This window comes from Vipera ursinii (genome assembly GCF_947247035.1).
Source record: "Vipera ursinii genome assembly, chromosome: 4".
NCBI lineage: Eukaryota > Metazoa > Chordata > Lepidosauria > Squamata > Viperidae > Vipera > Vipera ursinii.
This window is the reverse complement of record NC_139514.1, coordinates 61,737,048-61,759,284: the sequence shown is the minus strand read 5'-3', so window position 1 is coordinate 61,759,284 and position 22,237 is coordinate 61,737,048. Positions and strand designations below refer to the sequence as shown.

At 39.5% G+C, this 22,237-nt stretch overlaps 1 protein-coding gene across 7 annotated transcripts; it reads right to left on the bottom strand.

Annotated features, from left to right (window-relative positions):
- Positions 1 to 1,399: 1,399 nt before the first annotated feature.
- Positions 1,400 to 21,075, bottom strand: TAB3 (TGF-beta activated kinase 1 (MAP3K7) binding protein 3). 7 transcript variants are annotated; one of them, XR_014492479.1, is made up of 9 exons: positions 14,055 to 14,680; positions 11,557 to 13,000; positions 8,844 to 9,004; positions 7,219 to 7,312; positions 6,732 to 6,815; positions 4,756 to 4,894; positions 4,262 to 4,383; positions 3,801 to 3,852; positions 1,400 to 3,359 (listed from the first exon to the last, which is right to left on the bottom strand). XR_014492479.1 is itself a non-coding variant. In XM_083362282.1 (8 exons), exons 2-8 carry the CDS (start codon positions 14,154 to 14,156, stop codon positions 4,253 to 4,255), a joined length of 2,163 nt encoding a protein of 720 aa, XP_083218408.1. In that variant the 5' UTR covers positions 14,157 to 14,243; positions 20,910 to 21,075; the 3' UTR covers positions 1,400 to 4,252. The 7 variants fall into 7 exon arrangements, 6 of the variants coding, with proteins under 6 accessions (XP_083218408.1, XP_083218407.1, XP_083218409.1 ...); XM_083362282.1 differs by adding an exon at positions 20,910 to 21,075 and having other exon boundaries at positions 1,400 to 4,391; positions 14,055 to 14,243; XM_083362281.1 differs by adding an exon at positions 20,910 to 21,068 and having other exon boundaries at positions 1,400 to 4,391; positions 14,055 to 14,246.
- Positions 21,076 to 22,237: the final 1,162 nt, after the last annotated feature.

Here is a 22,237-nt window from a genome sequence, read left to right as displayed (position 1 = left end):
CTACCACTGATCCTGCTTATTTCTATGAAGAAAAACCAGCTGAATGGCTAGGACTATCATTAGGAATGTGTGAGATGGTTCATTCCAGTTTATCTGTTCCTGTCTTCTGTAAAATAATTTTTCTTTATGTAAATAGTGGCTTCCTATCTGCAGGCAGGGGGAAAGGGGTTATGTTGGCAACGAGATTTAATCAGGAATTATTAAACTAAAGTGATTCCATTAAATCCCCTTAAAATCACCTAAACCTTTGAAGCAATATTGAATGGATTGTCTTGGCTGAATGAAGTTCCATAACTGTTTAAGTGGCTACATAAAAGCAAACTGTCCTTTGTCTAACGATATACATTAAATTCTTACTGAAAGAATTTAAAAAAAAATTATAGATATCTTTTGGACACCTAAAACCAAAGCAGGTATGATGAGATGTATAAAAGAAGAAGACAATAAAGCAGAAAATTCTAATTTTCCATTGCACAGTGCCACCATTTGTGGCTTAACATGCAAGAAGGGTTGACAATAATTTCAATAAACAGATCAAAGAAAAGGATCTATACTTGAAGAGAACATGCAATACGCCTGTAAGGATACTCTATTTTAAGATGAAAGATTTAAAAGAAACTAAGTTCTTGCTACATATAAAACCAAAAGCAGAATGTTACATTTTCTTAAGTTTATTGGGTTTAGGCAACTGTAGTGCTCAGTATACGTTATCTGGAAAATCATGCATGCAAAGCCTCTTAATGCTTTATACATTTTATCTTGCAATAATAGTTTTCATTCACAGCATACACAAATCCATACGGCAGGAAAACACCCTATTTACAATTTAGAAGGAGCTTGGTTTTGTTTTATAGTGAACAAAGTTAACACGATTTCCACAGAGCAAAAGATATAGATGAGATGTACAGGCTTTAAAGAACAGATTTTTAAAAAACTTTTAAAAAGATTAAGCTACTGTATTAATTCAACTAACCTACCAATTAAGGATTTAGTTTTCTCGCACAGGTGATAAGTTTTAAAGGTTATTTGTAAAAACAAATATAACACATGGACACAATGTTAACTATAATAAGCATTTATTTCTGTGCATGTTTTCAATCTTCGGTTGACTGACAGCTCATCTTGATATTCCATGCTATATTGTGAACTTATTTCACACATAAACCACACTATACGGTTTCTCAAGTTAGAAGCTTGTAAATTACAAAGTCATAACCAAATATTTAATTTTTTCATGTATTCTTTAAAAAAAATTAAATATTTTGTCCTAATTTCCAAGTCTGTAAAATCTGAAAGATTTTAAAGAAATTTACAATCAAAAAGGATGGGAAATAAGAAGTGGACATAACTGAAGCATACAATAACTGAGAGAAAACATGACTTAATAATATGACCGAGACCAGCTCTTTAAAAATTATATTTGCTTCACACATCTGCCGTAAGGAAAAATACATACATATCACAGAGAAACACACACCTCCATCAGATTTTACAAAACAGTGTCTCTTTTCTTCTTAGCCCTCTCTTCCTACACAAACATGCTAGCTTGATAGTTTCATCAAATAATCAAGTACAGGATTTAATTTTGGCTTGCTATAAGCTATTCTATCAACTAAAATTGGAAGAGCTTTGTACATGTGAAAGGATATATTTTAATAACATTAAATACAAAAAAGGCATGTATAAAGAAAAGGTTTTGGAGAATTAGAAGGTATCCTTGGATTTTCTAGTAAACAGATTCATCCAAGGCCCATGGGCAAGGGCAGATCAGCTATTATTAAAAAGTAGTGCATTTTAAAAATTCATGATGGCCTCAGAATCCCACCACTCACATGCACACATTCTGAATTTGTATGAATTGCAGTGCATTTTGTGTATTAAATAATATAAGGAATCCAGACATTAATGAAACCTTTTAGGTAATCAACAATTATTTTGGCATAACCTAAATCCATTTTGATTGAATTCACTTATTTCTGGGTACTTTCCATGTAGACATGAATAGCTTCACATGAAATACTTACATATTAAAATTAATTTCACTGCTACAATTCATATTACAGTGTGAAAGGACATTTACAAGTAAACAGGTAAAAGGATTCTTTTGCACACTGAAATTACAGCATTACATTTTATTTAGTTTTGACTTGACTACTAATTATCATCTTCCCCACTACAAACTCTGCTCTGACTTCCACTTCGAATAGTGAAAGTATGAGTAAATCACTAAACATTTATATTTATTCCACAATCTAGCCTGGGCATTATGCAAATGTACTGAATTCACACAGTATAGCATGTCCAAAGAACTCCCTGTTCATGACATAAAACAGGGAAACCTTAAGTTCTTATAAGTGTCTTCATTCATCAAAACACTATAGAAATTTTGATTGTGCTTCCCAATTCCAGAAAAAAATTCCCTTAAGATAAACTCAGCCTAACTTTCATACAATATCTGTAAGTATCTCCTTGCCAACTAAAATCGTGTATACCTTCAAACATGCTATTTATGTTCTGAACTTAGTACAATTTCCTTTCCTATAGTAGCAGTTGACTAAGTATTGACTGAGGTTGTTTTAAAAAGTTCATGAAGTATGACCAATACTAAGGAACAATATAAATGTGATTCAATAGATAACTTATAAAGGAATACTTTACATGAAAGTCTTTTCACCTTCGCATCTTAATTTTTTCTCTAGGTAAAAGAAAAGAATTTGGTAATTTTACTCTTAAACAGGGATACAGAATTCTTACAAGTTCCCTTTTAACCTCTCATAGTCATATTTGTTATAGTGTAAAAGTCAACTAAAAAAACTTAATATGAGTGTTAATGTAATTCTTCTACTTGATTGACTGATTGAATCAAGCTGGATTCCATACAGCTTCTGTAAGAATTTAATGGACTAATATCCATTGCATTCAATACATTCCAATTTCAACAGAAACTGTGTCATATGTAATACCAACAGATAAGAGCAAAATATGCACAAGTAAAATATGATTCAGAGTAACATGAACGTGTAAGAAGTAAAATTTACTTTCCTGGTGATTCATCGGTGTGAAAAAGGAATTCTGATTATTCATAAACAATTTTATTTTTGACTCAACTTCAAACTCAGAAGACTGCTTTATTTCAGTATTCTGAGGCAATTACAAATAAAATATCCTATTCATGATTAGCATATTCATACAGGTACTAGTACAATTCAATTTCTGGATTCTTTATACCCGTGGTGGCAAACCTATGGCACACATGCCACAGGTGCACACAGAGCCCTCTCTGTGGGCACGCGTGCCATCGCCCCAGTTCTAGGCCTTCAGCTGGGTTTTATAAAACCTTTTCGCTTTAGCCTCCGCCGCTGTGTGCAAAAAAAAGGTTCAATCAATCAATTTCAACTTCTCGTGGGAAAAAAAAAGATCTTGCAGTTGGAATTGACTGATTGAACTTTTTAGTCCCACCCAGTCTGCCGTTACCACCACAGCCACGCCCACCCAATGGGCCACACCCACTCAATGGGCCACGCCCACCCAGCACCCGACAATACACAAGTGGGTTTTGGGTTGCAGTTTGGGCACTCGGTCTCTAAAAGGTTTGCCATCACTGCTCTATACCATTTCTGGATTCTCTATACCCTTTAACTGACCAAGGATCACACCAAAATGCAATGTGCAACATTTCAAAACCCATTACTCATACTAATTAATACAAGCTAGTTTACTGACAGTGTGCAAATAAACTTTATTGGAGAGCTTATATTGATTAGTGGTTTTCAGCTAAATCAGAATGGGGCACAAAGTACCTTCTGTGCTGTAAACATCATGAATTCTTCACATAAGTGGAAGCTGAAAGGCCTAAGAAAGAGGGTGCAAACATTTCTTATACTATCAATGGCTGAACTCAAGTTTTCCAAAAAGAATTTGGAACAGTTCTGCATTTGGTATATGTCCGCTCCACTGTCAAGCAGTTTCAAGGGAACATAATTTATAAAAGCATACTTTTACTTTTTAGTTTTAAAACACAAAGGCCTAATAAAAGCATGCAGCACTATTTTTCCTGTGTAATATGGTATAATTATTTAATTACCAGTGTTAGCATGACTTCGTGAGTGCTGTACAAGCAAAAGGGACTGTAAAATCACTTCTGATTGTACTCTATAAATAAGGTTGTACAGTACTTTTCCCTCCTCACCATGATTCACAAAATCAAAACAGCAATTGTGTAGATTTAATTTACCCTGAAAAAAGCAGCATTTCAGATTACCCTTTTCTGTTCTTTGATTCCCCCTTTTTTCAGTAGTTTACAATCTGGAAACATAGGGAGCTCTTGTTTTCCAGCTTGCTGTAGCCAGATCAGCTCTGGTTCTTCACAGTTTGTCTGCATACCTGTAACACTTCACAAAGTAATTGTTCAATGCTTATAAAAATATATGTAAGGACTACTAACCAGCAAATGTAATTATGGGGGCTAGAACAACAGCAATCACTTGTTTCGCTGCATACATTCTTCAAAGAAAATCCATTTTGGATTCAGAATATCCTTTCACACTTTCTTACCACCATGGGATAAGAGTATATCTCCACAAGCTAATCTTTAGTGCAGCATGAATGAAAAGATTTTTCTCTCTCAAAAATTGAAAATGACTGGCTGGCAAAATACCTGGTAGAGAACTGAAAGGTTCCCCCAAATTTTCATCTACGGCTGAGATCTCAAAGCCCATTTTAATACAAAGTAGACCTTTATAAATTCAGGCATACCGCGGCATTTCACATTGCTCACAACGATTCAGTGCTGGGTGATTCAAGAAAGTACAGCTGTCACAATTCCATGGAGCTCCTTCAAAGTCCTCATCTCTTGGCTGAGATCGCAGAACTTGCTTGGAACTATTTTGATGGTCTACAAAGAATCATTTTTCTTATAAAACGTAATACTTTTAAATCTTTAAATATCATAGGTCAATAATAACATTAGTATTAATATTTCATTTGGCCTTCACGTATAAGCACACTGTAAGGCCTGTTTGTTTTCATTACAATAAGGGAGGGAAATGTGTTCAGGGGAGAATGCAGATTTTGGCATCCATCCATGAGTGCCGATGCTTCGTTCTCATTATTATAGACTTTTTAGAATAAACAATGCTGGAATGTTCTTTGATCTGTCTCATTAGTCGGAACCATGACATCATGCCAAAATCTGAATTCTCCTCCCCTGAACACATCGTATCAAACACAATTCCCTTCCTTATTTAGACGTCATAAATCACATTCTCTAATTAGCCCAAACCGCAAGCTTCACTTCCATTATCTAGCGCGCCATTCCTTATCTTATTTAAACAGCTGGGTTAGCATTCTCCTCCCCCCACCAGCTTCATTTTATTCAAAGCAAACATTTGGGGGAAAAAATGTTTGCCTCTTATATTGTCAGAGCAAAAAAATCCTATGTTTGCAGCGTTGACAGTGGGTATGAAACATTCTTACTTTAGTCACATAGTAACTATTGGAAGCATAGTTATTTACCTATCAAGAATGATCCAGAACATTACTCTAACATGTTACTGAATTATATTAATTACCATGTCTTTACACTGATTTTGATTTAAAGTTTTATTTTACAAAGTATTTACTATATTTTCCCTTATTAATTAAAGATTTTGAAAATGCTACACAAAATAATGCTTGGAAAATCATGTATCTTCTGCAGAAGGGTGAACTATTCAACATTTATATAACTACTTTAGATTATATATAATGTACAATCTCCATTCATTTGAACATAATCAGCAAACTGACTTATAGCAATTATATTTAATATATTTTAAACTGTATTATTTTTCTCTCCAAATATCATATTGTACAATATGGCCACGTGGCTACAATATTTACAATTCAGTAAATTACTATTTCTATAAATTCTACTCAAATATAATGAGCGAAATGTGATGCATGAGATAGAGAACCTATAAAGCCATATATGGCATAGGGCTTAATGCCAGAATTGTAGTATCCGGATAACTAAGAGCCTGCTTGTCTGTCATCATTTCTGCCTGCCCAGTACATTTCAGCAGAGTGGGTGCATTCTAGGTTCCTTCCATTAACTGCTGTCATCTTGTGGGAAATAGGAAGTGTGCCTTCTCTGTTGTGACCACCATCCTCTTCACAGCATCACCCCAGAGGTAAAGATGACATTCTCTCTCCTAGGATTCAGGAAAGATTTGAAAACCTATCTTTGGTACCAGGTCTGGATTTGATGTTTATTATTTGTTAAGGTCCCTGTTTTATTTTATTGTTTATCGGATTATTTATACAGGGCTGTCTATCTGATTTAATGTTATCAGTTGTTTTTATGTTTTTTTCTAATTTTGTACGCTGCCCAGAGTCCATTAGATTTGGGTGGCCAATAAATTTGAATAAATAAATAACAGAACCAATCACCCAGGTTCTCACATTGCCAACAGTCCTGCTCTGCTATTCTGTTCTCCACACAAGTCCTAAAGCACTGCCAACATTACTTTTGCAAATTCATAAGGAAATTGGTGAAGTGTTATTTTGTGCAAAGCTTCTGCGGGATATAAATAATGGAAAGCAACATATATTTCTTGACATAATGCCTTTCTTTATAAAAAAATACGTGTCCATAAGAAACATATAGATCTGATTTCCTTCCTTCTAATATAAGTATCCCTCTGCAAAAAAATACCAGAAACTACATCTCGAATATTTGTGTAGTGACTTACCTTTTTTACATGGCTTTGGTGGTACAACAGGACCAGGCTCTATGTTATCATAAAAATTATTCATGGCTTTCAGGTCAAAGTTGCCTATTAATAAAAAGCAGACAATAATGTATTTTGAACAGGACATATGCTTAAAAGGTAAAAGAAGTCACTGGTTGTGTGCTTTTGACCTGAAACAATACAGAAATGAAGCAAACAACAGTGTCTTAAAGTCATATAGTCTTGCTATTCTGGAAGCTGCCCAAATATGATAAAGAATGCTTGCCAATTTTGTCCCTTAAATGATATTGCCAGAATCAGTATTCCCAAACACATTTTAACTAAAGTATCAAAACAACACATCTAGTAACAAGAAAATAGATATGGTTATCTTTCTTTCTACGACTATAATAGGGAAAGACAATAATATTCACAATACCTCTTAAATTCTTACATAAAGCTCCAAATCAATGCATTTCAGATACAGAAAATCATTGAAAACATCTACCTCTAGACTGAAGGAGGTCAATTTCTTTCTGAGTACAGTCTACATTTATCTGGAGCTGCCTATTCATGCTTCTCAATCTTGTCATCTCCTCGGGCTAGCAGAGAGAATCAAGAATAGAAAGTAAGTAAGCTGGCACATTCATTTAACTAAACACATAAATGCAGCCAACCAGAAGCCCACTTCTTCATCCTGTTCCTTTATCAGAGGTGCATTCAAAAATTGCAAAAAAAAGAGATGAGAATTAGAAGTACAGTCTACAATTTTTCCTTATCGATAATATCACCTAATAAGAGAATGTATGTCCTTTAGAAAGATAGCTTTTGTGTCCATATCAAAAAAATCAATGCTCAATGTAGAAGCAAAGAATTCCAAGAGCCACGAACTGGACCAGGACAGATTAATTAATAGTCTCCTTATCAAATTGAAAATGACTGTTTTCAATATTTTGTCTACTGATTTATATGTTAAAATGTATGCATTCTTATTACCGTAATACCTATAGGCAGTCCTCAGGTTACAATGGCAATAGGGTCTTGAGTTTCCACTGTTAAGCAATGCGGTGCAACTCCAAGCTCAGGTGAGCAGGTAGGCCAGCCTAGGCTGTGGGTGGTGTAAACAGGTTATTGGTGGCAGGCTCTTTGGAACATGGGCAAGTTGGAAGAGCTCTTATACAGGCCATTGGGGGTCATAGGCAGGTGCTATGGAGCTCACCATGTCCTGCGGAGCTGGACTTGAACTGCCAGAGTGCTGGCAATTGTTCAGCACATCCAACAATGTTCCCTTTTGGGGCAAATAATCTTCTATCGGAACTTCAACTCAAGGTATTATTTTAGGATAGAGAAGGAATTTAAGAAATATAAAAGAATTACAGAACTAAGACACAAGCACATGCAAGTACATAATTGCTGAAAGACAAGACCAAGAAAACACTCCACCTCTGCTGATTCTCAATCAATACCTTGCCAAAGATCACAACAGTTACGATGCCTTACGTTTCAGAATATTGTTTGTAATGAGGGTTTCCTACTTTTACCTGAAGCAACAACATACTGCTGATATGCCTTTTCAGAACAACTCCAAACTAACAACAAACACTTTTTTTAAAAAAATCCCATTTATATCCCGCCCTTCTCCAAAGACTCAGGGCGACTTACAATCTAAGAAGCATTAAATCAATGTGCTTAGCAATAGCCTTCATTCTATGTATATGCCTGCTTATTAGGGCTTTCGCCCCCCCCCCCCCCAGTGGCATTTTTACAAAGTCAGCTTATTGTCCCCAACAATCTGGGTCCTCATTTTACCTACCTTGGAAGGATGGAAGGCTGAGTCAACCTTGAGCCTGGTGGGACTCGAACCTGCACTAATTGCAGGCAGCTGGTGTTACTTAAGGAGGCATTAGCCCACTGCTCCACCAAGGCTCTTAAGATAGTATTACAGAATTTGGAAGAGGTGGTAAAGCTTATGAGGCAACTAAGAGAACACATTGTACCTAGCTGCTGAAACAACTCAACTGAGACTTACATACTGTATTGGATGAAAAATGATGAATTTAAAATACAGCAAATTATTCATACTTTCAGTAAAGAACAATTTTATTTTAATATAATTATAGAAAAATTGCTTACTGTTGGGATTGAGGTTGTACAGCTCACTCTTCTCAGACGCCTTTGCATAAGATCATGTTCCATATTATTTACTTCACCTTTAAGATTCTCAAGTTCCTCATTCTCAAAGTTCAGCTCCTTTGCTAACCTCTCCATCCTTGCACGTTGGTGTAACAGCAAAGCTAGTGCATTACAGAGAATAGTATTCATAAAATTGAGAAATCGAGCTTGTAACTACAGTATAAACAACCTTTTCAAAACAGAAGCAAACATAAACATGCGATCAAATGCTGAGGTACAAATACTTCATGAGAAAAGAACAAGAGCTATAGACATAATATTCCCCCATAAGGAAGTTCATTACATACTCATGAAGATAATCTCCACTTAACAATGCTAATTGAGATCTGAATTTTGATCAATAAATAATGCTGTTGTAAAGTGTGACAACACATGACTGTACTGCTTAATGATAGCAGTTCCAAAAGTCCCCAGTTAAACAAATCACTGTGGGTCATTAAGTGAGGACTTTCCCTGACTGAATGAAGAGTTCCTGATGGCTTCCTCATTGACTTTGCTTGTGGAAAGCAATAAAGGGAGACTGCAGATCACAATCACATTTGAAGGATGCTGCAATGGTCAGCTGGTTGCCAAGCACTCGCATCACAACCATATGAACGCAGGAGCGTGGTAACAGCATGAACTTGGAGGACTTGTCCTAAGTCCTATCTGTTCAGAACCACCATAAGTTTGATTGCTGAAAGAATGGATGTTAACCAAAGGCCACCTATATTATCAGTTCAGGGACCTGGTTCATTTTTGTTCATTAGCCTTTCACTAATGAAGAACTAGATCAGTGGGCAAACCTTTTAAAGACCGAGTGCCCAAACCGCAACCCAAAACCCATTGATTTATCACCGGGTGACTGGATGGGTGTGGCTGACTGGGTGGGCGTGACCACGGTGGTCACAGCTGACTGGGTGGGCGTGGCCACAGTGGGTGTGGCCACCTTGATGCTCGTGGGGAAGGATGCCTGTGGGAAGAATTGCGGAAGGAAGATGGCAGCTCTGATTCCCCCCTGCCGACCGCCCACCCCAGCCCACTGCCCACTGCTCCTTCTATGCAATCCTACGTGACTGCAGTGTGGATGAAAGGCTCAGCCGGTGGGGGGATGGCTTTCCTCCACGGAGGTATCCCGGCCCTCCCGCCCCCCCTAGCCTTCCCCCAGCCGGGACCTGATGACCCCAAACTTCTGCCCCCACCCCAGCCAACCCCCCCAAGCAGCCCAGCCCGACCAAGGCAGGGGGAAGGCAAGGCAGAGAACCGGTTGTTAAATGATTTTAAACCCACCACTGGTCGCTTCCAAAGGCCGTTCACTCACTCTCCTGCCAAAACTGCTCCCTTTTATAGGTTCCCTCACCCTGCCCAGCTCTCACAGCTCTTCCTGGAATCCACATGCATAGATAGGGGGAGGGGAGGAGCCCGGCAATGGCGCGTGTGCTCACAGGGACAGCTCCGCATGCCGCCTGTGGCACGCATGCCATAGTTTCGCCACCACAGAACTAGATGTATATGAAGAAACCTGAACTACAATGTAGTCTGAAATACTCTTGACTGATAAATACCACCTATTAAAGGAATGTTACAGTATGTCCTTTAGAAAAACAGCTTTCTTTCCAGATCACAAAATCAGTGCTCAGGATAAATCCAAGGAATTCCAATAACCAGAAACTGGAGCAAGATAAATTAATAACAACCGACTGTACAGCTTATTTGACTGCTTTATCTTTTCTTTTAGAATAAAGGTTCAACCTTGAATCTTAACCATTTTCTTCATTCATGAATCTTCAATTTTTCCCTTTGGCAAAAAAAAAGGAATTAGGTACCTAAAAATATAAGGTACTTATTGAAGAAAGCTCACTACAAAGTGGAAAACAGACATTTGTGAGATATTCTCTTTTCCCCCCCCAATTCAGTTTATACTTATATAGCCTACCATATAGCAAAAGGTGTCCTATTCTTCCACCTTCTACCTTAATGAATTAACTTCTGCTTTTCCATAGCCATACTTCTCTTTGTGCCTTCAAGTCAGTGTTGACTCCTGGTAATGGCTTGGACTAGTCCCTCAAAATATTAAATAATTCAAATAAGTACAAAAAAACTTAAATAAATATTGCAATTTATACTGATAAAACTCAAGCTGTATTGAAGATTAAAACAAATAATTTCTACCGATATTTTTTTTTAAAAAAACCCTCTACACTGGTTATTTTATGCTTCCTTTATCTGAAATATGTAATGGTACGCTAGTTTTATACAGTCAGATTTTTTCAGTTATGTCATATTACAAGACAGTCCCATTTCTAGTTCATTTATGTGCTATTAAGTGGTACACAATATTTTTGCAATATAATGTATTATGCTATGTTATGCTAGGTTAGGCTAAGGCTAGGTTAATTTATCATACTTTTATCACCATATCACACAGCAGGCGCACCTTATCACCGTTTTTACTGTTGCAGAATTCAAAGTGGTAAATGAAATAAGTTTATTTCTTTCATCTTGAGAAAAAATCACAGGCATGATTTTGTTAACCTATCCATATTAACTTATACATTCGGAGATATATTTGTAGTTAGGGACACAGCTATTTAAGATGAATCACAGCCCAAATTATTTGGTTCTTAGGAAACATTTTGAGAATTTAATTAAGCAAAAAGCTTAGCAACCTTACCTTGAGTATAAGCATAGTCATCTGATCCAGAGCTGGAACTTCTCTGGTACTTATGCCTTCCTCTTTCACCTCCAGATCCTGGTACAACTGAAATGGGCTGAATAGGTTCTGGTGCTGCAGAATGTTCTTCTTGGTCCACTAAATTTAGAAGATTCTCAGCAGGAGCTCGACCTACTGTGATTTTAAAAACTGCTGGATTTGGCTGAGATACCATTACACGGGGGGACTGTGTAAGAATACCTGAAGGTCCAACTGGTTGTGTATATGTTATATATACCGGATTAACACTATAAGGAGGTTTAGGCTGACCTGCTATACTTCTTGAAGGAGAACTTGAAGGAGTTAAAGGTGTATATAGTGGGTGCTGATTCCGTTGGGATGGCTGATTACTTATAGGCGAAGGGCTCCTATTAAGTGTAGTCCCAGGTCTTTGTGGTTCAACAGTAATTTCTATCTTGTTCATGGAGCCTTTAGATAAAGTAGGTCCACCGTATGGGAGATAAGATACTGAGTGTCCACTTGGTTTTTGATATGACTGTGGTGTTTGTTGATATGGATGGGGTAGCACAGTTGAAGGACTAGGAGGCATAAATACATGGGAACTTTGATGTCCTAATTGGCTGGGTTGAACTTGATGTTGAGGCGATCCAAAAGGAGAAGGGCACTGGGAAGCAGGTGGTGATCGAAAAGGAGACTGAGGAATCTGGGGCTGCTTGGGAGAATACTGAGAAGGCTGATAGCTCTGTTGGTGTGGATAGACAGGTAATGGATGTGGACTATAATGTGGAACTGGACCTGGTGGTGATGAATGCCACTGCGTACTTTGAGTAGGAGTCTGTCGTCCTGAAGAACCTTGAGTTGTCTGCCTAATATACAGTGATCCAGGACTTCCATAAGGAGTACTTTGAATCTGAGGAAGAATTTGTAAAGCTCTGGGTAAAGGCTGCCCAGAAGGGAGGTTTTGTGAAACTGTAACAGTTATAGGATTTGTGCTGTACCGAGGTATATGCATATATGGAGGAGGAGGACCTTGCATAGCAGATGTATTCATTCCAGGCTGTATGGGAGAAGACTGCTGAGGTGTCTGTGGAGGAGGAGTAGCTGCATTTCTATTCTGATCATTTATAAAAAAAGGATTATAGTTTGGAGAAGCTGCAACAACAGCAGGAGCAGAATGTGGCTCTTGGACTAAACAGATCAGCTGTTTGCCTGGGGTGCACTGTGGATCAATATGTCCATCACTTGAACTATGTACCAGTGTACGACCACCATTAAGTTGAGGTCCATCCCCTCCATAGTTAGTATGAGGATGGATGCCAAGATTAATATGCAAAAGACGATTCCTGTTCATTCGGGTGTCATCTGGGCTGTGATACTCCATATATAGGTATTTGTTGCTCTCTTGTGCAAGAATTCGACAACAAGCATCAAGATTGTTGTTGTTCTAGAAGAAATAAAACATGCTGGTGTTCTATATTATGGAGCAAGTTTTAGAAACTATAGTACAACAATCTGTCTTACTCTTCAGTATTATATTTGTTAAGGTTGTTACTTTAAGTTATAACTTAAACTTGTAATTTTGATTAACTTAAATTTGCTTATGTAGTCATATATAAATAAATCTTCCAAGATGTAAGAGATCTTCCACAAAGATTACAAGCATTGTCAATCACCATCTAGAAAAACTTTCTTACAGCTTTGAAATATATGCAGTTACAAAATATCTCATTAATTCTTCTTAAAGGTTTGCAAAACAGATGTTAATTCTCCAAACCTTGTTAGCTAAAGAGCTTCCCCAAAACCAGTATATATATTTTGTGTTATTCAATGAATGAACTAGAATGTTACCTACACCTTCTACTGCAGCTTGGGATAAATAGGAAAACAGATATGGGAGATGTACGTGGAAACTGAAATAATTAAGGCTTGAGTTTTCTAACAGAATAATTCTTTTCCCACTGGGAATTTTGTATTCTGCGCACAGTATTCCATTTCATAAATGTAAATGAAACTAATAGTGGAATGGAAGAAAATAAATTGTATAGGAAGAAAATATAGGATGGAAAATACTTTCAAGAACAAAAGCTGAACATATGTATCAAGGTGCTTCTACCAATCTTGAAGATTAGAACTTAAGAATGCATTTATCCCAGCTGATTTTGGCAGGATATAAATTTCTAGCTATGCCCATGCTTATTTACTTAAATACTTTTATTTTTAATTAAATTGAGCCTGACAGAATTATTTGTAAAAGAAAAAAGAAAAGAAAGAGGAAAGAAGGAAACTGTTTTCTAAAAGTATAACAAGATTAATGAAAATTGGCCAAAATAACCAACTTTGACTATTCGTTCTTATTCTCAACTCCTATAATCCACTGTCCCAGTTTTTTTCATACTCTTTTTGTTCCTTGAGAGTTATCCTGGGAACTTATTAGGTTACCCTTATCTACTACTTCAAAGAGAAAGAGAACACCAGGTAGGTGTTCAACCAACACCTACCTGGAGCATGCATTGAGACACCACACTTTCAGGAATCTCAGGAAAACGTTGCCGGAGGTCATGGAGTACCTGCATATCTAACTGCTGACTTCCCTGCGCCATGCCAGATTAATGTTAAGTTTCAGGACTTTCAGGAAATAGCAGTCAATAAACTTTCCAGCAATTATGACCTTTGGATGCTTCACACATCTTCTACCAAAAAAAAGTTAATAAAATGAGAAACAACATAATAAATAAAAATGATACAGAATACAGAATGGTATACTAACACTTCATCTCAACCTAGTTTATAAAATCTTAACCACATTTAATGCCACGATGAATACCCATAAATACACACACCTAAAGTGAATGTTTACAATTCTCACACAACAAGATTACATTTAAAGATTTTTTCTTCATTTTAGTCTCAAAAAAGGGTTGACACTCTCTGACCATGTAATCTCTTAATGCAGGGTAGAGAGACATCTGGGTGGACACTAAATTCTCATATTATACTTCTTTTAGCATGAACATTTGAACCAGACTTCTCTTTACTAAATCCATGATTCAAAATTAATAAGGATAAAAGGTTTTATTTTTTTTGAAGATACCAGCCACAGTTGTTGGCGTAACATTACGAAATCTGTTCTCTAGATCACCGTTTCCCAACCTTAGGAACTTGAAGATGCGTGGACTTCAACTCCCAGAATTCCCCAGCCAGCATAGCTGGCTGGGGAATTCTGGGAGTTGAAGTCCACGCATCTTCAAGTTCCTAAGGTTGGGAAACGCTGCTCTAGATCGTGGTCACTAAAACCTGAAGCCCAACACTGTCAACGACTACATAATATTTTAATGCAGATTCTTTCCAGACAATTATCTGTGTCTCATATCAATGTGCAATTTTTTGACTATCAGAAAGATAAACATCAATAAGTAATTCTTGAATTAAACTTCATCAATGTTCAAATGTGGAATTTTACAACAATATTACAATTATCATCTTATAGGAAAACCATCGCAAATATATATCTGGTTTTCAAGTCCATTAGTATAAAATATGTATAATTGTTTAAGATAGCAATTTAAATACGAAGAGATCTAAGCATACAAATATTATCTATGATTGAGATCATGAACACAGTATCTGTAGGCACTATTTTGCCTTATACCACAGGTCGGCAACCTGCGGCTCCGGAGCCGCATGCGGCTCTTTGAGCCGTCTCTTGCGGCTCCCAGCCGCCCGGTGCGCTCGCACCTCTTCCAACGGGCAGTGGTGCGCGCGCACCTCTCCAAATGGAGAGTGGCACCGCCCGTTTGGAGAGGTGCACGCGCACCTCCCCGAATGGGCGGAGGTGCGCGCGTACCTCCGCGCGAATGGGCAGCGGTGCCGCTCTTTCAGGAAGCCCGCCGCGGCCCGTCTGTGAAGCTGCCGAAAGCGGCAGCTTAGCAGACGGGCCGCGGCAGCTTCCGCAAAGAGCGGCGCCCCTGCCCATTCCGAGAGGTGCGCGTGCACCTCTCCGAACGACCGGAGGTGCGCGCGCACCTCCCCAAACCTTTGGGGAGGTGCGCGCGTACCTCCGCGCGAACGGGCAGCGGTGCCGCTCTTTCAGGAAGCTGCCGCTTTTGGCAGCTTCCTGAAAGAGCGGCGCCGCTGCCCCTTCGCTTTCGGCAGCTTCCTGAAAGAGCGGCGCCGCTGCCCCTTCGCACGGAGGTACGCGCGCACCTCCCCAAAGGTTTGGGGAGGTGCGCGCGCAACTCCGGTCGTTCGGAGAGGTGCGCGCGCACCTCTCGGAATGGGCAGGGGCGCCGCTCTTTGCGGAAGCTGCCGCAGCCCGTTTGCTAAGCTGCCGCTTTCGGCAGCTTCACAGACGGGCCGCGGCGGGCTTCCTGAAAGAGCGGCACCGCTGCCCATTCGCGCGGAGGTACGCGCGCACCTCCGGTCGTTCGGAGAGGTGCGCGCGCACCTCGGAATGGGCAGGGGCGCCGCTCTTTGCGGAAGCTGCCGCAGCCCGTTTGCTAAGCTGCCGCTTTCGGCAGCTTCACAGACGGGCCGCGGCGGGCTTCCTGAAAGAGCGGCACCGCTGCCCATTCGCGCGGAGGTACGCGCGCACCTCCGGTCGTTCGGAGAGGTGCGCGCGCACCTCTCGGAATGGGCAGGGGCGCCGCTCTTTGCGGAAGCTGCCACGGCCCGTCTGCAAAGCTGCCGAAAGCGGCAGCTTTGCAGACGGGCCGTCGCCATCGGGCAACCGGGAACCGGTTCCATCTCATTTTTTAAAAAATGGCAGCCGCGTGCGTCCGCGCATGCGCAAAAAACCTTTTTGCGTATGCGCGTGCATGGACACACGCACGCGGCTCCCTCTTTTTTTAATTTGTGATGGAACCGGTTCCCAGTGGCTCTTTTTCTTTTTTAGGTTGCCGACCCCTGCCTTATACAAATGAATGCAGAAATTTTCCATCTTCATACATTTATTTGGATGGTAGAAGGAGACAGGAAAGAAAAAAAGAAATCTTATGCCCCCAAACTTAGATTACAGGTTTTTAGGCCATTTCTGCTGTTGTTGAGTACAACAACCTTTTTCTACCCTTTTGAGAGAGAAAAAATGACCCACTACCATTGCAAGGAACTTATTACCTTGGAGAATCTTGGTAATTCATACTTTGCATCATCCTACTTTTTATGCCCTATTCAAAGCCATGGAGTATATCACTTAACTGAATAGGAAGAAATATCTCCTCTGAAAAAAATCTAGATCTATAAAGATGGCCATTCATACCACCAAAGACTTTAAAAGATCCTACATAGTAGCTGTTTTTCAGCATGTATGATAATTCAATCAATCATATAATTTATTGTATTGTATGTATTTATGTATTGTATGATTAATTGTACGATTATACAATTTTTAATTTTTAATTCAAATTAAGCCATTTTAGGAAATTATTAAGTGACAGGAGGATGCTCTATGCAAAAAACAGCATATACAATCAGCTAATAAATTTCAATAAATAAAAATAAGATATGTAGAACAAAAATGCTTCCAATTATTTGAAAGAAGTTATTCCTGTATTGCATACATACAGCTCTCTAAAACCAACCTTCTCAGAATGTAAAACAAAGTATGTTAATTGGTCTTCACTGTAACCCCCTAAAAATGGAAGGATGCATTGCTTTCCTATGAGTTACACTACCAGTCAGAAGGCTTATAAAGGGCTTGTCATTGACCAGTTAATAAGTACTATTAAATCTCCCTGCTTGCCAGTAATTCTTTGCTAAAAAAGAAAAAAAATCAACAAATGACACAGGGCTAAAGTAGTATATACAAAAAAAGTAATTAGAAGATTATTTAGTTTAAGGAAGGCTATATTTTAAAGATTTTAAAGAAATGTCAGGCAGAACATTTTATTGCGTTTAATTCTTTCTACAAATAATTTTCTCTTCTGTAAATTAATTGTCAGTTATAAGCTGTAAATTGCAAATGCAAGCTGAATGGATTAATTGTTAAACAATTATCTTTGGTAAGCATGTAAAAGAAAATAATGTTATCAATCTGAAAATTTCCTAGTCAAACTGGAACTATTAATATGTAAATTTCTTTTTATAGAGTGCCTTAATTTACATAAAAGTTTCCACACCTTTTTCCTCAAAAAAATCAACATTATTCTTAATTAGCACTCTAGGTATTTCTGGAGGATACTAAACTTCCACTGTAATTTTTACATTGGGTATTGCCTCATAAATCCATAACCATACAGGTACTAACTGCCATTTGTGGGATATTTCTAGTACAGTGATCACCATTAATAATTCTCTATGAAATATCTTAACTGTTAAGATGCTAGCAAATAAATTTAATGGCTCATTAATTTGACACTACAGAATCAACCATTAGAATATGTTTATAAAGCTAAAAGAAAGTTATTCCCTATCCCTAATTTGCTTTGCAAGCGTTGGTGTGGTTATATGTGTCTCTGTGTAAAAGACATAAAAGAATAAATTTGTTTAATCTACAATAGCTAAGCATTCACTAACTAGAGGTTGTCCTTGACTTTCAACGGTTTATTTAGTGACCGTTCGAAGTTACAATGGCACTGACAAAAGTGACTTATGACAATTTTTCACACAGTCGCATCATGGTCACATGATCAAAATTCAGGTGCTTGGCAACTGACTCATACTTATGATGGTTGTGGGTGTCCCAGGATCATGGGTGTCCCAGGAGGTCCTTCTCTGTGGGCGCCCCGGATTTATGGAATCAGTTGCCTGTCGAGCTCCGGATGGCGCCCGACCTTCGCTCCTTCCGACGCGATCTGAAGACTCACTTATTCGAACAAGCCGGCCTGGCCTGATGGGGGATGGGTTGGGATTTTACTGTTGTTCTTAATATATCTATTTATTGTTTTAGCTTGGGCATTGTGTTTGATTCTTTTTTAACTTTTGTATCTTTGTATTTTTATATGTTTGCCCTGTTTACCGCCCTGAGTCCTTCGGGAGAAGGGCGGTATATAAATAAAATTATTATTATTATTATGTGATCACCTTTGCAACTTTCTGACAAGCAAAGTTAATGGGGAAGCAAGATACACTTAAGAACCACGTTACTAACTTAATAATTGCAGTGATTCGCTTAACAAATGTGGCAAGAAAGGTTGTAAAATGGAGCAAAATTCACTTAACAAATATCTCACATAGCAACAGAATTTTTGGGCTCAATTATGGTGGTAAGTCGAAGACTATCTGTACTATTAATGCCAATGTTGGATCTAGTTATAAAACCTAGCACCATAATCACTATCAACCAAGCGCTCCAAGTTATTACAGAAGCACTTTGATCACTCCTTTTGTCCCAGCATCTGAACATTGCAGGTATACTATTTCTGAACATAAGGGATCTATGACTTGATATTAATAGTGATTGATAAATTCTATTGAATTTACATAATATCCAATGGTATTTACTGAAAGTTCTTTTTTTAAAAAAAACTGTCTGTTCTTCCAATATCATTAAATCTGGCGAAGGAATAACATTACCCTGTCAATTAATACATTCCCACTACAAAATACAGTTATCATTCTAGCTAGCATTTGCTTAAATGTCAGTATGATATTTTGGGCCTTGACTTCTGGTGGTCGTATGAATGAATCCATGCCGTTTTCTTGGCAATATTTTGGAAGTGGTTCACCATTGTCTTTTAGTGGAGCCTTTAAAATGGTGACTGGCCCCAAGTTACCAAGCTTCATGCCTAAAGCAACTCATGTTTGCCTGGTTTTATAGCCTGGTTTATAGCCTGATACCTTAACCAAACTCATTCTCAAATGTCAAATACGCACATTTTAATATCTTACCATAAAAACAAATATTATAACACAGGATTTTTATTTCTCTGCCACTTGTTTTTATAAAATACTATTTAAGGAAAGAAGGAAATAAATATTTTTTCAAGACAAGAACTAGTCTATTAAGAAAACACTGAAAATATTGCATATTGTTTTCCTATTTTATGTAAAAAACACTATTACAGTAAGAAATTAGCGTTACCTGTTTAATTTCTACTCTCATCACATATAAAGAGCATAAATATGTAGGAGCAGATAAAGTTTACATAGTTCTGTTGCAAAGCTTAAGATGAAAAAGACCCCCAAAACTACACAGACTGCCCTCTGTGGTGGTACAGGTCCTCTGTGCACTCAGTTCCTCAATGCAGTAAGGTTACCTTGCTGTTTTTAATTATATCAGAATACATAATTAGGAACAAGACCTAGAATACCACAAATATAAAGGTATTACAAAAAACATTTTTATAATCTACTCTGGATTGGCATGCTCTAGCAAACAATAAAGGAATAAAATAATCAAAATTATTTAGAATTCAGCAAAAGTATATACTGCAAACCTTGCTCTCACTTGTGATCTCTTATTTCCAAAGCTGCCAAATCAAAGCAGCAGCAGCATCATACTGCAGTGAACCATGCTGAGAACACCTTTCGAAGGAAGCAGCAGCAATTAAAGCTTGCAAATACTTACAACAGTTTCAATGCTTTAGTGGTGGCATTATCACATCTCTATTACACAAATGCAGGGATAATAGGTGTGCCCTATCTAAGCAACCCAATCACAAACACCAAAGCAGGCCAAAAGTTTGGAAATGTGTGTAAGCGTGGAAAGAAGTGCACAGTTCTCACAGCCTCCTTCAAAGTTTTGCCTTTCTATCCAACTGAAATACTGTAACGGGTTGAGAACCAGATTCCAAAAGATCCAATCCAAGAAAACCATTCTAAAACGAGGGTGTCTGCAAGCGGGAGAAATCGTCTGACTCTTTAATACTGACCCTTAATTATAGGCCTCAAGGAGTAATTCTCTACCAAATCATCCGGCTTGGTTCAAGCAGATCCTTCTTACACAAACACTACCTCTCGTAGAAAAACCAGCATTGGAAGGATTTGTAAAACTACTAGGTGAAGTTGTATCATTTTCTTTCGTTAAGAGTAACCCTTAATATCCCTCCCCACGCAAGCTTTTAATGCAGGGTTGTTACTTTTGTGCTGCTACGGCTGCCTCTTCTGGCGCCTGTACGCTTTTGTGCATTGGGGTGTGCAACATTCCCCCCCCCACCACCCCCTTCAGATCACAACGTAATCCCGCCCTCACTGTTACCACAACTCCTCCCCCCCCCGAAAGCCCACTGCTTTGACCTCTCCTGGACACCTCCCACTCAACAGGCGCCCAGCCAGCCACAGCGGCCCCCCCCCCACCTCCTCCCTTCCCCTCCGCTTGTCAGGCTCTGCCGACAACCCGCTCGTTACGCGCGCGCGTGCGCGCCGCACAGGCAGACGAGACCCACGCCGATCTCTCCCCGGGGCCTTCGTCCTCTCACCGCTCGCGGGGGGGGCCGCTTCCAGCACAATCATCTCGCGATTCCCACCCAGTCGGCCCCCTTCCGCGGGGGGCAGCTGAGGCGGCCAGGCCCCCCCCCCGGGCTGGCTTCGTGGGGGCGGGGCGGGCCCCCCTTCCCGTCTGCGTGCGGAGAGGGGGCGTCTCCGGGTGGCAGCGGCGGGGGCGGAGGGAAGGGGTGGGCCAGAGCGCCGGGCACGGTCGGGAAGCGTTTCCGGGATTCCAGTCTGGCCCCGCCCGGCCCGCGCCAGGCAGAGGAATTCAGCCTCGGCCGCCGGGCTGAGAGGCCCAGGAGGAGGAGGAGCCTAGCCGGGTGTCTCCGCCTCTTTTTCAGAGAGTTAAAAGAAAAAGCTCCAAGAACTCCCCGCAGCCGTCATTTCCGATAGCGTGGCCAGCGGTTGCCCGGGTGTGGGGGGAGCTCAGCGGTGCTAGACGAAGGGCCGCGTTTACGCTTTTTGTCCCTTCTTGCAGCGAATGGGGAGGGGGGGGTTCGAGAAAAGAAGCCAGTTTTCTGCCGAAATTCAATTTTTATTTCTTGCGCGCGCGCGCGCTTGTGTTTTAAATAATGGCAAGTGCAATTTGGATAGGTAAGGGGAGTTAAGTCTGCAGCATCAAATAGTAACGTGTTTTGCAGGTGAAACGAACACAAGAGACTTCTTTAGCATATCCAGACATTCATCTTGAATATCCGGCATTCTGGGTGACAGGAAAAGAAGAAACAAATCTATTCCTTAAAAGTATTACTCATATTCTGACAAGCATTTGATGCTACCCCGCTGCGAAGCTTAAATGTAGCTTTGCCTGGGTCCCTGCGCCTTTAAACAGCAATCCAACCAGCACAATCTTCGTTTTCACAAAGCTATAGGAAGCAGAAGTCACTCCACCTCCCAAAGTACGAACTCTGCAGGGGAGGAAGCAAGCAAAAGGTTTCCCTTTTTTTTTTAGGATGCAGTCTAAACTGCTTTGTTCTAGTATTTATATTTCTTCCGTGTGCTCGAGAGTTCCTGAGCAGCGCTGTAACAGAAAACGAATCCATTGAGAAGAAACTTGAAATTCAATGCGACTGCATACTCTTGTATTCCTCGCTTTTCAATACGGCGCAATCGCACTGAGAAAGTATCGCGAGATGTGTCAAGTTCGAAACGCGAGAAAGCAAATTACAGGCGGGAGTGAGCGCAGTTCAAAATAGTTGAGTGGGACTGGCGTAATGGATGGGGGGTGGGTGACGGTGTTCCTAATCCTATTTTTTAGTCTTTTCTCTTTTTCCCGACACATTCGGTATGGAAGAGAAAGAAACATAAACTCTGAGGG